General features: G+C 39.5%; 1 protein-coding gene across 1 annotated transcript in view; it reads left to right on the forward strand.

Moving 5' to 3' along the window:
* The first annotated feature begins 1349 nt into the window (after positions 1-1349).
* The window catches only part of man1a1 (mannosidase, alpha, class 1A, member 1), a 152346-nt gene continuing 140407 nt past the window's right edge, over positions 1350-13288 (forward strand). The window contains exon 1 of the mRNA XM_055149325.1: positions 1350-2042. Coding sequence (XP_055005300.1) covers positions 1533-2042 — 510 coding nt within the window. The 5' untranslated portion in view covers positions 1350-1532. The remainder of the gene's footprint in view (positions 2043-13288) is intronic.

Below are 13288 nucleotides of genomic sequence, written 5' to 3' on the forward strand. Positions count from 1 at the left end.
AGTTGTTGTACAGTAGTAGGGAGTATTATCTGTTACATAAGGGTGAGTTGTTGTTGTACAGTAGTAGGGAGTATTATTTGTTACAGAAGGGTGAGTTGTTGTACAGTAGTAGGGAGTATTATCTGTTACATAAGGGTGAGTTGTTGTACAGTTGTAGGGAGTATTATTTGTTACATAAGGGTGAGTTGTTGTACAGTTGTAGGGAGTATTATCTGTTACATCAGGGTGAGTTGTTGTACAGTTGTAGGGAGTATTATCTGTTACATCAGGGTGAGTTGTTGTACAGTTGTAGGGAGTATTCTCCATTACATAAGCTTGAGTTGTTGTACAGTTGCAGGGAGTATCTTATTTGGTAGAACATTAGTCCACTGATCCAAAGGTTGGAGGTTTGAATCCCGCTTTCAGCATAATAAACATCATCAGATCCATTGGCCCACAGGTTGGCGGTCTGATTCTAGTTCTAGCTGTCATTATGTCCTTGGGCAAGACAATTAACCCATCTGATAAAGAGCTTTGAGTGCCTTGAAGTTGTAAAAGTGCTATATAAAAATGCGATCTTTTACCATTTTACCATTATCTGTTACATAAGAGTGAGTTGTTGCACAGTTGTAGGGAGTATTATCTGTTACGTAAGGGTCAGTTGTTATACAGTTGTAGATTGACTGATTAATTTATTATAGTTACAGGTATATTCCAACATTATTCCACAGACAGCCATATTGAACACACACTGACCGAAAAGGTGTAGGCTGAAGCTTGAACTTATTATGTGCACAATTTGTAAGGAATTGTTGTACAGTTGTGGGGAGTAATATCCGTTACATCAGGGTGAGTTGTTGTATAGTTGTAGGGAGTATTATCTATTACATAAGGGTGAGTTGTTGTACAGTTGTAGGGAGTAGCTTATTTGGTAGAGTGTCAGTCCACTGATCCAAATAAATAATTATATTGTGACATTATTCCACAGACAGTCATATTTAACACACACTGACTGAAAAGGTGAAGGCTTGAGCTTATCATGTGTACAATTTGTAAGAAGTTGTGGTACAGTTGTAGGGAGTATTATCCGTTACATAAGGGTGAGTTGTGCAGTGAATGATATGTACCTAATCTAGACATTTATACGTGCAGGCCCCGTTTTCCTTCTGACTTGTCGCGGTGAACAGTCTGCTGGTATATAAGTTTTGCTCGCAGCTGTCAGTGGCTTTATGCTCTGTCGTCATGGTGACACGCCCCTCGGCTCGAGCGCTCACATGGTGTTCTGTGATTGGCTGCGGGCCGCTGTCAGTCACGCCCTCCGCCGTGTTTCCTGTGTGAGCCCGTGGACTCGCTCTGTCTGCGGAGTGTCTTCGTTATGGACAGCTGCTCCACTCCTCAACTTTTTACTGGAGCTCATAACGCGCGTGTTCTCTTCCCCGCAGCCTCCTCAGCACCCAGACATGGATTCCTAAACTGGAACTGACCCAGACGTGAAAGCTTACAAGCTGTTGAATTTATTTTTTTGTTGAGTTTGTAGAAGGAAGAGGAGGAAAATGCCTGTAGCAACTCTTTTACCTTTTACCACGACTCCTAATAGGAAGTCTGCCAGCCCGACCTCCTTCAGGTTGACAGAGAAATTCATTTTACTTTTAGTATTTAGCGCTTTCATCACGTTATGTTTCGGGGCTATTTTCTTTTTACCGGACTCCTCAAAGCTGCTTAGCGGAGTTTTCTTTCATTCCTCCGCTGTGGAGACCAACACTCGCACCAACCCGGATAGCAATGACTCCGGTTCGGCTGCGAATGACGAGAAGGTCCTGGCCAAAATCAGGAAAGACCACGAAAAAGCGCTATTAGAGGCAAAGGATACGCTACAGAAACGACCCGATGAGATTGAAAAGGACATTTTAATGGAGAAGCAGAAAGTTGCGAAGGAAAGCGCGGGTGTCGGTGGCAAGGATGTGAATCATTTACCTATGGTCGAGTACCAGCGGCCACCGGGAGCCACGGGGCGAGAGCCGATGGACGCGGAGACCCGGGAGAGGCGGGCGAAGATCAAAGAGGTACGTGTCCTAGGAGCTCGCGTGCTCACCACTCACCAAACCTGGCTACACATCCGTCTTATATTTAACTTCATATTGTTTTAACTTACCTTTGTAACCCTTGTGAACTTTTATTTTAACTTTTAAGAATACTTCCATGCCTATTTTATAATTCGGGTTGGCTTAAGCAGAAACAAACCGCTCAACGTGTTGCTTAAGGTAATGAAAATAAACCCTTGCATTTCCTGAAATCATGTAAACCGCAATTCACCTAGCAGCACTAAACCAAACAATGTACGTTGCGTAATTCTCATGGCCCCAGTCCATAGTACTATAGGAGGCTATTTAGCTCATGTCTTTTGGGATGGTGAAATACAAGGCTATTACTGGCAGAAAGGCAGCTCTGGAAAGGAAAATGAGGAATGTATGTTAGGTTCACCATCGCCTCCCCCAGGCTGAACTACCTGTCTGGCAAGTTTCCCACGTTGTATTCTGTCTATAGCTTAGTGGGGTTGGGGTTTAACGTGACTCGCCACAACACTTTTGTGGCAGGCAGCCTATGTAACCTCATCTTGTAACATGTAACGACAAATGTATGAATAGACCAGCACAAACTTATAGACCGAGACACACATATGCTACACAATGCTTTAAAACTCAGCTTGTATGTACTCGCCCAAATATTTTCATTTATAGCATAGTTTGCCATTCATCCGTAGTTTCATTTCCACGTTACAAGCCAAAACTGTTAACGGGAAATGCCAAGATATGTTTCTTTTTTAATGGAAATACAACAAGGTGCAGACTAAAGGTGCTGAATAAAGGTGCAAACTAAAGGTGCAGAGTAACGGTGTGGATTAAAGGTGCAGTCTAAACATGCAGACTAAAGATGGCCTCAGGCATCTTGTGTATTATAGTAATTTGCCATAGTCACACAATATGAAACAATATGTGAGTGCCTATCAACTTTCATTTTGGTAATTTTGATGCTGACGTATCAGCATAACCAGTCCATTGCATATATAGGCTTTCTTAACACCTATTCCAATACTACAATGATAATAAAAACTAATTTTCAACATTAAATATGGATGTAACGATATCCAAATCCCTCGATACAATATTTTCACAACATGCAATCACACTGTGTGAGGCTATTATTATTGTAGATAGGATACTTTTGACTTTTAAAATACCTTGACAAGATTCTGGTGTGAATTATTGCTTTCACAATCTTAAGAATTCAAGTAAAAAACGTATTTCTTCGTTTGACTGCACTAAAAATGAATCATGGGATGTGTAATTCCCTATGATTATTGGCTGTTGCTACTATCAAACCATGCATTTCAGCAAAAGAACTTGTAATTTGATATATTGTGACAGTTCCCAATATTATTTTGAGACTATTGATGATACGATGTCTGGATATTTTGATTATTGTTACATCCCTAACATTAAATAATAGTACTTTCTTTTACCGAGTGGTGTTATATGTGTAAGCCTCAATGGTCCAGGTGGGTTCCATAGTGGTCCATGGGCGTACACTAGTCTATATTCTTTTATACTTGTTCTGATACAGCTCAAGATCATTCTAAAGCTACTCAAAATAGTTCATTTTTGTCCTGTGAATGTGACTTTTTTAGTATCGATACCTGCTCAAATGATTATCTAGGTTTGATATTAGTTTTAGTATCGATTAGAGTCAGAATTACAATGGTTTTGACAACCCTAATGTGAATACAGGTGTGTTTGAAAACTTGTAACAACTTAGGAATTGTGTTGTGTATGTTTCAGTGTTACGATAAGCCTATTCAAATGCAGGTATTTCAGTTCCATGAAACCTTTGTATAGAGAGCAACCTCGCCAGAATATTTTACATTGCAAATACAACATAATAAGACACTTGATGTTTCAGTGAGTGCACAAAGTAGACCTGATGCAAGAATGAATTTAGTGAATGTATGATTGTTTTCTGCTTGTCTCTACCCATCATTAACTGAATTGAATACTAGTTATTTTCTTACTGTTTTTGCCTTTAACCGTACTAACAATCCAGTCTGTTGTATGCCTTCTATAATTTTCGCTTTCTGTATTAAATTTGAAGAGCACTCTGGTTATGAAAGCATTTTTGATTGAAGCGCATTTTGTCTGAGAGCGCTTTGATAGACTATTGTTTCCTATTGAGTGCGTCTCTGCCCTACAATCAAATCAATGAGATGGTATCGACGTCTTATTGAAAATCATTATGAAATCTCATGTCCTTGTGAGCCGGAGTTGAAACGGACGAGGTGAGGTCAGACGACTGCTTTATTAAACAGCCTTGGGACTTTTGTTTGACATCATAATCAATATCTAACCTTGTACTCTTTATTTTAAAATCTTCTCTGGAGCATTTGAATTGTTTCTTGAGGCTTTATCAATAAAGATGGGTTTTCAGCAGGTACTCCCTAAAGTACAGTGACTAGCTGCAAGACAATGGCAATAATTTTTTATAGTCCAATTTTCATTCACAAATATAAGCCAGGCCTAAACCAGAATAAAACCTGCTCTGAAAGGGACAGTCCACAATTTTGGACATAGGACCTCATTTCCTAGTGAGAAAGAGTGTTGGAGACGTGTGGAGACACTTCTTAAAATATTCCATCCAGTCCTTGTATTTGCAGAGGTCGCTGGTGCTAGGCTAGTGCATGTCAATGGCCATAGTTAGTCTGCCACTAAAAACAGTCTTATTTACCCCACAAAGCACCCAAAGTAAAACAATTATTATGGCAGACTGTCGATGTAAATGTCTTGCCTTGCATCACATGAATTGTTGCATGTTGAGGGACTATTTTCTCAGCAGCAGCAGAATTTTAGTTTGCCGATAAGGTTGATGCTAGATGATATCAGTCCGCCACTGCCAAGCTTTCTATCAGGAAGTACAACTCGCCGCTGCTGCTCAGACATAAATCCTTCAAATGCAAGGTTGGTTTTACTCCTAAAATTATTCTATCGACATAAACATTTACAACGACAGTCTGGCGTAATAATACATTTGTTTCGGGTGCTTTGTGGAGTGGGTAAAACTGTTTTTAGTGGCAGGATAACTATGACCATTAACATGCACTAGCCTAGCACCAGCGGTCTCTGCAAAAACAAGGACTGGATGGAATATTTAAAAACGGGTCTCCACACGTCTCCAACACTCTGGCTAAAACTAGGAAATGAGGTCCTGTGTCCAAAATTTGGGACTGTCCCTTTAGGGGTAGAAACCAGAAGTTATGTAAGAAATCAGTTAAACCTGAACTGTAGACAATTTGAAGCTCCGGGTGCTAATGGCGCAGAACCACTGACTTCCTGTAGCCTAAGAAGCTGTGCAAGCTTACTGAATGGAGTCCATCACTACTATGTGATTAATTGAATGACTTGGCAGATTACATTCTGTTTTAGAGAATTTTATGATCAAAAGTAAAACAAAACAAAGTCTGATCAGCTAGGCCTGTGCAGTTAATGGCATTTTAATCCTCCGAGAGTCAGTCATTTCTAATCATCAATAATAGGCTTGGGTCTTTTAATCGAAGGTCTGCTGCCAGTCGTCATTAAAAGCATGTGGTTTGGAGCAGAGTTCAGACTTGGGAGAAATAAATTTGACTGTGTAAATATAAAACTGAAATGCAAATTAACAAATCAACCATTCCTCATGTCGTCCAGCTCTATGACCAGTGTCAGTGCTGTACCATCACCACCACCTTGCCAGATTAACCGAAACAAGTAACTACAAAAAGGTTACAACTCTTGATGCAGCGCCAGCTTTTTGAAGCACAACTTGCCAGTGTCAGACGGCACAGTGGTTATGAATGAAACAGCTGTGTCCCCTCATCCTCCTGTGATATTGGCAAACCATAGATTGTCCTCAAACAGCATACAACATCACTAGACACAAGCAAAATAAATATTCTATTTAGTCACAACCCCAGACCTTGAATTAAAAGACTGTCAATATTAGCCCTGGCCTTATATTCTGTGCTTTACTGTAGCCCTGTGTCATGATTTAAAAGTGAATATCTCATGAGTGGGGTGAGCATATGGATTATTGGATCTTTTCTTCTCCTATACCGAAAAAAATTTGAATATTTTATTTATGTTGTTTGCATAATTTATCAGAGTAGCGATCTCTTGCTACTTCTTATTCTGATATGTTCCTTACACAATGGGGAGAATGAAGTGATGGTTTATTTAACATTTCTTTGCTGTAGGCTGCTGTCGTACTCAGAATACTGCATGATTACTGTACTTGAGCCTTTCATTTGTTTTCATTGTTCTCTTTTGTTCGTGCCCCTGCTTGTGTCACCAGCCCAACTTACTGGTGAGATCAGTGGAGAGCAGACCCTGCCTCAAGTTGTGCAAGTAATTATTTTATTTTACCACTACAACCTTTGCTATTTGATAATCCACCAACGGAAATTGCCCTCTGCTAAACTACCCTAAACTACCCCAAACAGTTAGCTCGTCAAATAAAAACAGTAGTCAATAAAGTAATCTATATTGTCCCAGTACAATGAAAACATACGAGTTCATTTGTCAAAAGAAAGACTGATGACTGGTTGTTGTTCACTTAGCCTCAGGGATGAGCTGATGTGATTTTTATGTGTCTTTGGTGTCAGCTAATGTCTTCATTTGGATGCGCCGCAAAACCAACTTCCTTTTGTTTAACCAACAATTATGTATAAAGTTCAACGCAGTGTTACTTTCAGGAAATATTACAAAAAAGACAGGAGTGTCAGCCGCAAGATAGTTTGAGCTTTTCAATGTTTGCTTTTGCATTTATACAAGCAAATAAGGCTGTTGACCTTTCCTCTACCATATCTGAGTCTGCGCTTTGAATAGGCTCATTATAATCGGTTGAACAGGTAAGCGCTCTTTAGATCACCGACAAGGAAGCTAAGTTTATATAATAAAACAAAGACACTTTTCACTAGTGACAAAACTCCATCTCTACAAAGATTTCCCGAAGGTGTTATGGTCTGACAAGATTATTACCAGTTAAAATGTGTCATGGTTTTCACATAGAAGTAAATAAGATCTCCAGCTTTGAAGTTGTGGTAAAATGTGGGTTTCATTTAGGCCTTTATGACTTGGTTTATGGCAATATTCCATCTTCATGATAGGAGCTGTTCCACTTAGGTCTGATTGAACTGTCTGCACATCCTTTGGTGAAATTTGGGTCAATAGCTGCTGTTAATAGACCGGACTAGAGCCTCTCACTAAATGTATGACACTGCAGCTTGGCTTCAAAGCAGCAGCAGAATAGAACTGATCAATTATGTTTGTTCTGTAAGTCACCACACATTTATTTTGGCTTATCGCAGTATCTCCTTAGAAATGTGTTAGGAAATGAAATCACGTATTTACCTGTTAAACGATACCAGCCACTGGTGATATGCATCTATTTTGAAGCCAACCGAAAAAGGGATGTGTGATATGTTGGGCAATGCCAGTGACGCTAAAGAAAAATCCTGCTTTAGTCTCAGTTTATGTAGTATTATTGATACTTAGAGCCTGATATCATCAACATTTTTGCTCTGTGTGAAGCTCTATTACTCAAGTTGGATTTGAATCATGGCTTTATTTTAACACTATCTGACCATAAAAAACTGACTTAACTGATGTTGATGACGTCACATGTAAAAGTGTCAATGATACTACATAAACTGAGACTAAAGTAGGCTTTTTCTTTAGCGTCACTGGAAATGCCCAACAAATCACACATCCTTTTTTCTGTTATACCAAAGCTGATTTGTACCGTTAAACAAGACGTATAACATACACTACAGTCATATACTCACATTGATCAAAGGCTCCCGAAAAGTTGTTGTTGTTTAGTTCTTTAAATCCATGTACTTTCCTTGAGTCTTCAAACTGCTGAATATAGTAACTTCTGAATATTCACGCAGAACCAACCTCCTAGTGCGACGTAAGTAAGTATCAATGAGTTGGAAAATGCCATGTGAGTAGGTGGACATGCAACCTGCTGTACATGTTTTCTAATGCCTCTATCACTTGACTGTGCATGTTGCTAAATAATTGACAGCGCATAGAGCCGTGTACACAGACATGTCGAGCACCATGTAACCCGGGGCCTAATAATTGAACAAGCTATGAAGAGTGGATGGTGACATTTGTGTGGAGGAGTCCCAGTAGACTGTCTCACATTAATGCCACCGCCACAGTGTCAGCCTCAAAAGTCACACTAAAATACAATGCTCCTTATTATCAGCGCACTCCCAGCCCTGCGTACCCCTCGTATAGAGCTCAATATAACCCCCTGTCACATACTGTTCCAGATCGGTCTGCAGGCTTACTCAAATCACTTTGACTAATAATAACATGCAAGTAAACGCTTCGACCTATGGGAAGATATACAAGTTCTGCTTAGCATGCCATTATGTGCAATTATCAGATTTGAATAAAAAGGAAATTGAAGGGTAGTCAGATACCCGTAGTGATTGTATAGAATTTGAAGAGATGGCATTAACTAAGGACAATTTTATGAAACGTAGTATATTTTCACTCTTGTGTACCATTTTAACATAAAGGCACTTACAATTACACTTAAAATATTTTAAAGGTCCACTATGTAACTCTTTGGTTGGGCGTATGTCACCTTGTTTCTATGGATATGTCATTGCTCTGCCTGGAATGTTCCACAGTATGACATTAAACTGCTCAGCCTTACTTTTATTCAATTACAGGTGGTTTTGTAGTGAAAAAATACTAGAAAAACAGGCATTCTGACTGTGAGTGGGGTTGTCTTTCCAGAGATCTGACCTGTAACTTAGTCTGGTTTGGTTTAATTCCATACTGTGAAACATTTCAGACAAAGGAATCAAGTAGGGCTGAATGATTTTAAGGAAAATTTGAATTGCAATTTTTCCGGCAGATATTGTGATTTCGATTTCATCCACATTTTTTTTTCAAATAACGTTTTAGTGCACATGAACATTTGCAAACATCACAGGAACTTACATCATACCAGAGTCCTACACCGAAGCGCACATTTGTTTACCTTTTACAGAAAGGAAACTTAAAACCATGTGGTTAATTTGCATAAACTATTAGCACTAAAAAACGGCTCACTCCATGTGCTGCTGATATGGTCAGCTTCTGTTGGACTAAAGGACATAGCTCAGTGGAGTATGAGTGTTCTTCCTATGACAAAGGATGTGCTGATGATAGTGAGTCTGTTCTGTGCTTCTATTGCATGGGAGATGGTTCATGTTAAATTTTACACAAACACCAGGTTTAAATCCTCGCCCTCTAGTGTTGTGGTGGTGAATTTCTTTGTGGTGTATAGATCTCAACGCATAGATAAATCCAAAGATAAATCCAAAACGATGGCAACAGCTGCAGTGTACATTGAGTCGATACAGAACTATACTTTGCTTTAGGAGCTTTAGGGACTTTAGGAGCACTGCAAAAAAACACAGCTTTGATGTTCCCAAAATTGTGTTGTCTGAGATCGCAATTTTCGGTCCAAAATGATAGATCGTTCAGCCCTACAATCACATCTCCATACAGAAAAGTATTGGACAGACCCTAAACCAGAAGAGTAACACAATGCACCTTTAAATTACTATATCGCAAAAAATGAGTAACCATCATCCAACTTTTTTTTTCTTCATTTTGTACAAAGCATTACTTTTGGATTTGGTCTCTGTGGATTCACATTGGTCCATGGGGCAATACCAAAGGACTTGGAACAAATTGCTTCTTTACACACCAAATTGACAATTAGAGAAGCAATTTACAGCCTGAAGACATGCCATTTTTAGAAAAACCCGACAACGGAAATGGTTGTGAAGAGAACAGTTATCTCTACACGCATTAGAGCCCACTCCAGAGTTCAGTCAAAGGCTTTGGCCCAAAATCCTGCTCTCGATAAAGAATTGAACCTCAGGAGCCTTTCAGTGCAGAATAAACCTCGCCACACGCGCCCCACAATATTCTTAATCTGTTTGTTTGCACCGAAATCAAAGGCTCTCCTGAGATTGCCTCTCTACCAGCACCTCACCATCTCAGGCCCCAGCTCCTTTGGCGTCCTGAAAGGCTTTGAAGGCAGCAGCAGAGGGGGGTCATAATGAAAAGCTTGTCCAATAAAGACAGGGAAAACAGGTAGGTAGGAGCTGGCTTCATATCTCCCACCATATTTACACGCAACATCTCCAGGGGTTTTATGGAACTTAAACCAGAGCCCACTGTCACTTTACTAAGCAGGTGTAGTCTGCACTGGATCACGTTTCAAATAAAAGGTGAATAAACAGACCAAAGATCGCTCAGGTGAAAATGCAAGCGCTGTTTACTCACGGCTGATGCTAAATAAATAGTTTTTAAAATGGAAAACGCATATATCAGAAGCTCTTGAAGGTTGTGGTAGATTATCTTTCACTGCTTGACTCTCTCTGACGCAATGTTGCTTCAGGAGAGGCGCTATTAAAAAGAGTTTTGCATGACTTTGTTTAATGGTTTTGTACACTCGTCCTTGCATTTTGAAAGTACTTTGTGGGTGCTGTGTGTTTTCTGTATAAACCAGGTTATCACAGCTTTAACATAGAAGTATTCTACCAAAACAGGAACAAGAACATGGGAGTAGAACCTGGAATTTCCTTGCCAGTTTTCGATTTGGCTTAATGGTTGTGGGTGTGGTTGTCGTCGTCTCACATTGCAACCTGAATGCACAAGATAGTATCAGTAGGATATCATTCAAGAGGAGTTTTTCTAACTGGTGGTACGCAAGCTCCTTCAAGTAGTACTTGAACAGCTCTTCAGTATGTGGGTTTGCCTAATTTAGTGTTCATTTTATCCACTTTGTTTGGATAATTTCTTGTTTTGAGTTAATGTGGCAATAATGTAGTCCATTTTTGGCCATGGTTTTATCGTAGATTAGAACTGGAATAGTCCTGTTATATACTTGATTTAGATCTCAATAGATAGTTAGCTAGATAGGTAAATATTCATTTTTCAGGCAGCACAGCGATACATAATAATCAGTAATTCAATTTATAGAGATGCATCATAATGAGATCTGCCTCATATACTTTATCTTATTAAAGGGACAGTCTGGAATTTATATTCCGTCCAGTCCTTGTATTTGCAGAGGTCACTGGTGCTAGACTAGCGCATGTCAATGGCCATAGTTACCCACTCCACAAAGCACCTGAAGCAAATCTATTATTATGCCAGACTATTGATGTAAATGTCTGTGTTGATAGAAAATTGTTTGAAATAAAACTAACCTTGGATCGTGGAATTTTACTTTTCTGGTAGATATTCACTAGATGTAGAAGTATAACTCGCGGCTGCTGTTGCTCAGACATAAACAAATCTTGCATTTGAAGGATTTAACTTGTAAAATTATTCTATTGACACTAGGAGTCTGCAAAAATATTGAAATATCGATATATCGTATTGTTTAATTTGATGATACAGTATCAATATCGTGGGCTGTTGTATGGATATATCGCCAAGAGTATTTTTTTGGTATAGTTTCCTAAATTATTTCGTTACAGCGCTACAGTTTTGTTGTTTGTTTAGAGGAAGGAAACTCGTTCATGCGACACATTTGACATTTTCACTGTTTTGATGATTAAAATGTTTGTTTCATATGAACTTTGCGCAAGAAGTGGTTTAACAAAGACGTTTAGTGTCACAGCCATGATTTAGCCTTTATTTTTTATTGAACTGTATTGAATCAATTTGAAATATATATCGTATATCGTATCGAATCGCAAGCTCACTGTATCGAGATATGTATCGTATTGTGGCTTATGTATCGAGGTATGTATCGTATTGGCAAATTCTGAATGATACCCAGTCCTAATTGACACAGACATTCACATCGACAGTCTGGCGTTAGAATTGTTTTGCTTCAGGTGTTTTGTGGAGTGGGTAAGACTGTTTTTAGTGGCAGGCTAACTATGGCCATTGACATGCACTAGCCTAGCACCAGCGACCTCTGCAAATACAAGGACTGGATGGAATATTCAAAAAAAGTGCTTCCACACGTCTCCAACACTCTCGCTCACTAGGAAATGAGGTTGTCTAAAATTCGTCTCCCTTCAAGAACAAAAAAGTCTTTCAGAGTTATTTTTCATTACACAATTATTAATATGAAAATACCCAATAATAATAATAACCGTTACTGTTACTGGCAGCAGATTTTAAATTCTCTCCATCTCTCAGCTCTATCATTCAGTACTGTTCAAACAAGCTTGAATTAGCATGGGACCACCCTTTGTTTGCTTTTTTATAATCGTCATCTTTGTAGGACTTCCTGGCATTCCCTCGTGGGCGACCTCGGCACATTTCTCTCTGCCCACCTTCACCCCCCCAACTCCTCCTGCCCTTGCTTCCTGTCCACGAGGGTGTGTACGACTGAAAAGCGATGAGGTGGTGCTCGTTCATTTAAAGTATGCTGATGAGATGCAAATAAGCAGCCATAAGGATAGAGGAGAGAATGCAGTTTGCTCTCCTCTTTCAGCTGCCTCACCATCTCAACGCATAAACGCTCCACTTCCTGTCAGCTGTCAACCCTGTCACCAAGTCTTTTTTATGCACCTCAAACGCGAACACGACACACGCTGGGAGTGTTGAGGCATTTAGATATTTGTGAATTACACTCTGGTAAAGGGTCCGTTGAGGTCTTACATTGTTGACGAAGGCGGCTGGGGAGTTAAAAATGAAACACCTTTTTTCGCTATTTTTGCTGGTTCATCTCTCCTGTTCGTGTTGCCTTCTGTTGAGTGCTCTTTGAAATGTTTCCAAGTATGATGTCTTATTCAGGCAAAAAGATAACTCCTATTTCAAGTTCAATTATGCATGATCTCGCTTCTGTTCTTCGAAAATGTGCTCTCACCGTACATAGATATTGGGTTACCTGGACCATACTCACCAGCTGTGTGGGTTCAGGCTTTTTGCACCGTTGGCTTTGGCCCAGCTTCACGTCTGGCATCGGTCAACACACACTGACTGTTTTAAAGAGGCATTTTACCGCCGACATGATGGTTTTAAAAGAATGATTCACTGTGTCAGAAATGACAAGCATGCAGCTGATGTGAAGTGACAGGAGGGAGGTCTGAATTTACCCCCATCTATGTAATATTTAGGCTTTTTGAACTATTTATGTTGGCAAATGTTTTTTTCTTTTTTTTTCATAGCTTCAAATAATATATGAAAAATAAGTACCGTATTTTTTGGACTATAAGTTGCTCTGAAGTTGCACCAGCCAAAAA

Source organism: Boleophthalmus pectinirostris, unplaced genomic scaffold (genome assembly GCF_026225935.1).
Source record: "Boleophthalmus pectinirostris isolate CB_2022bp ecotype Guang Dong unplaced genomic scaffold, ASM2622593v1 HiC_scaffold_13, whole genome shotgun sequence".
Taxonomy (NCBI): Eukaryota; Metazoa; Chordata; class Actinopteri; order Gobiiformes; family Gobiidae; genus Boleophthalmus; species Boleophthalmus pectinirostris.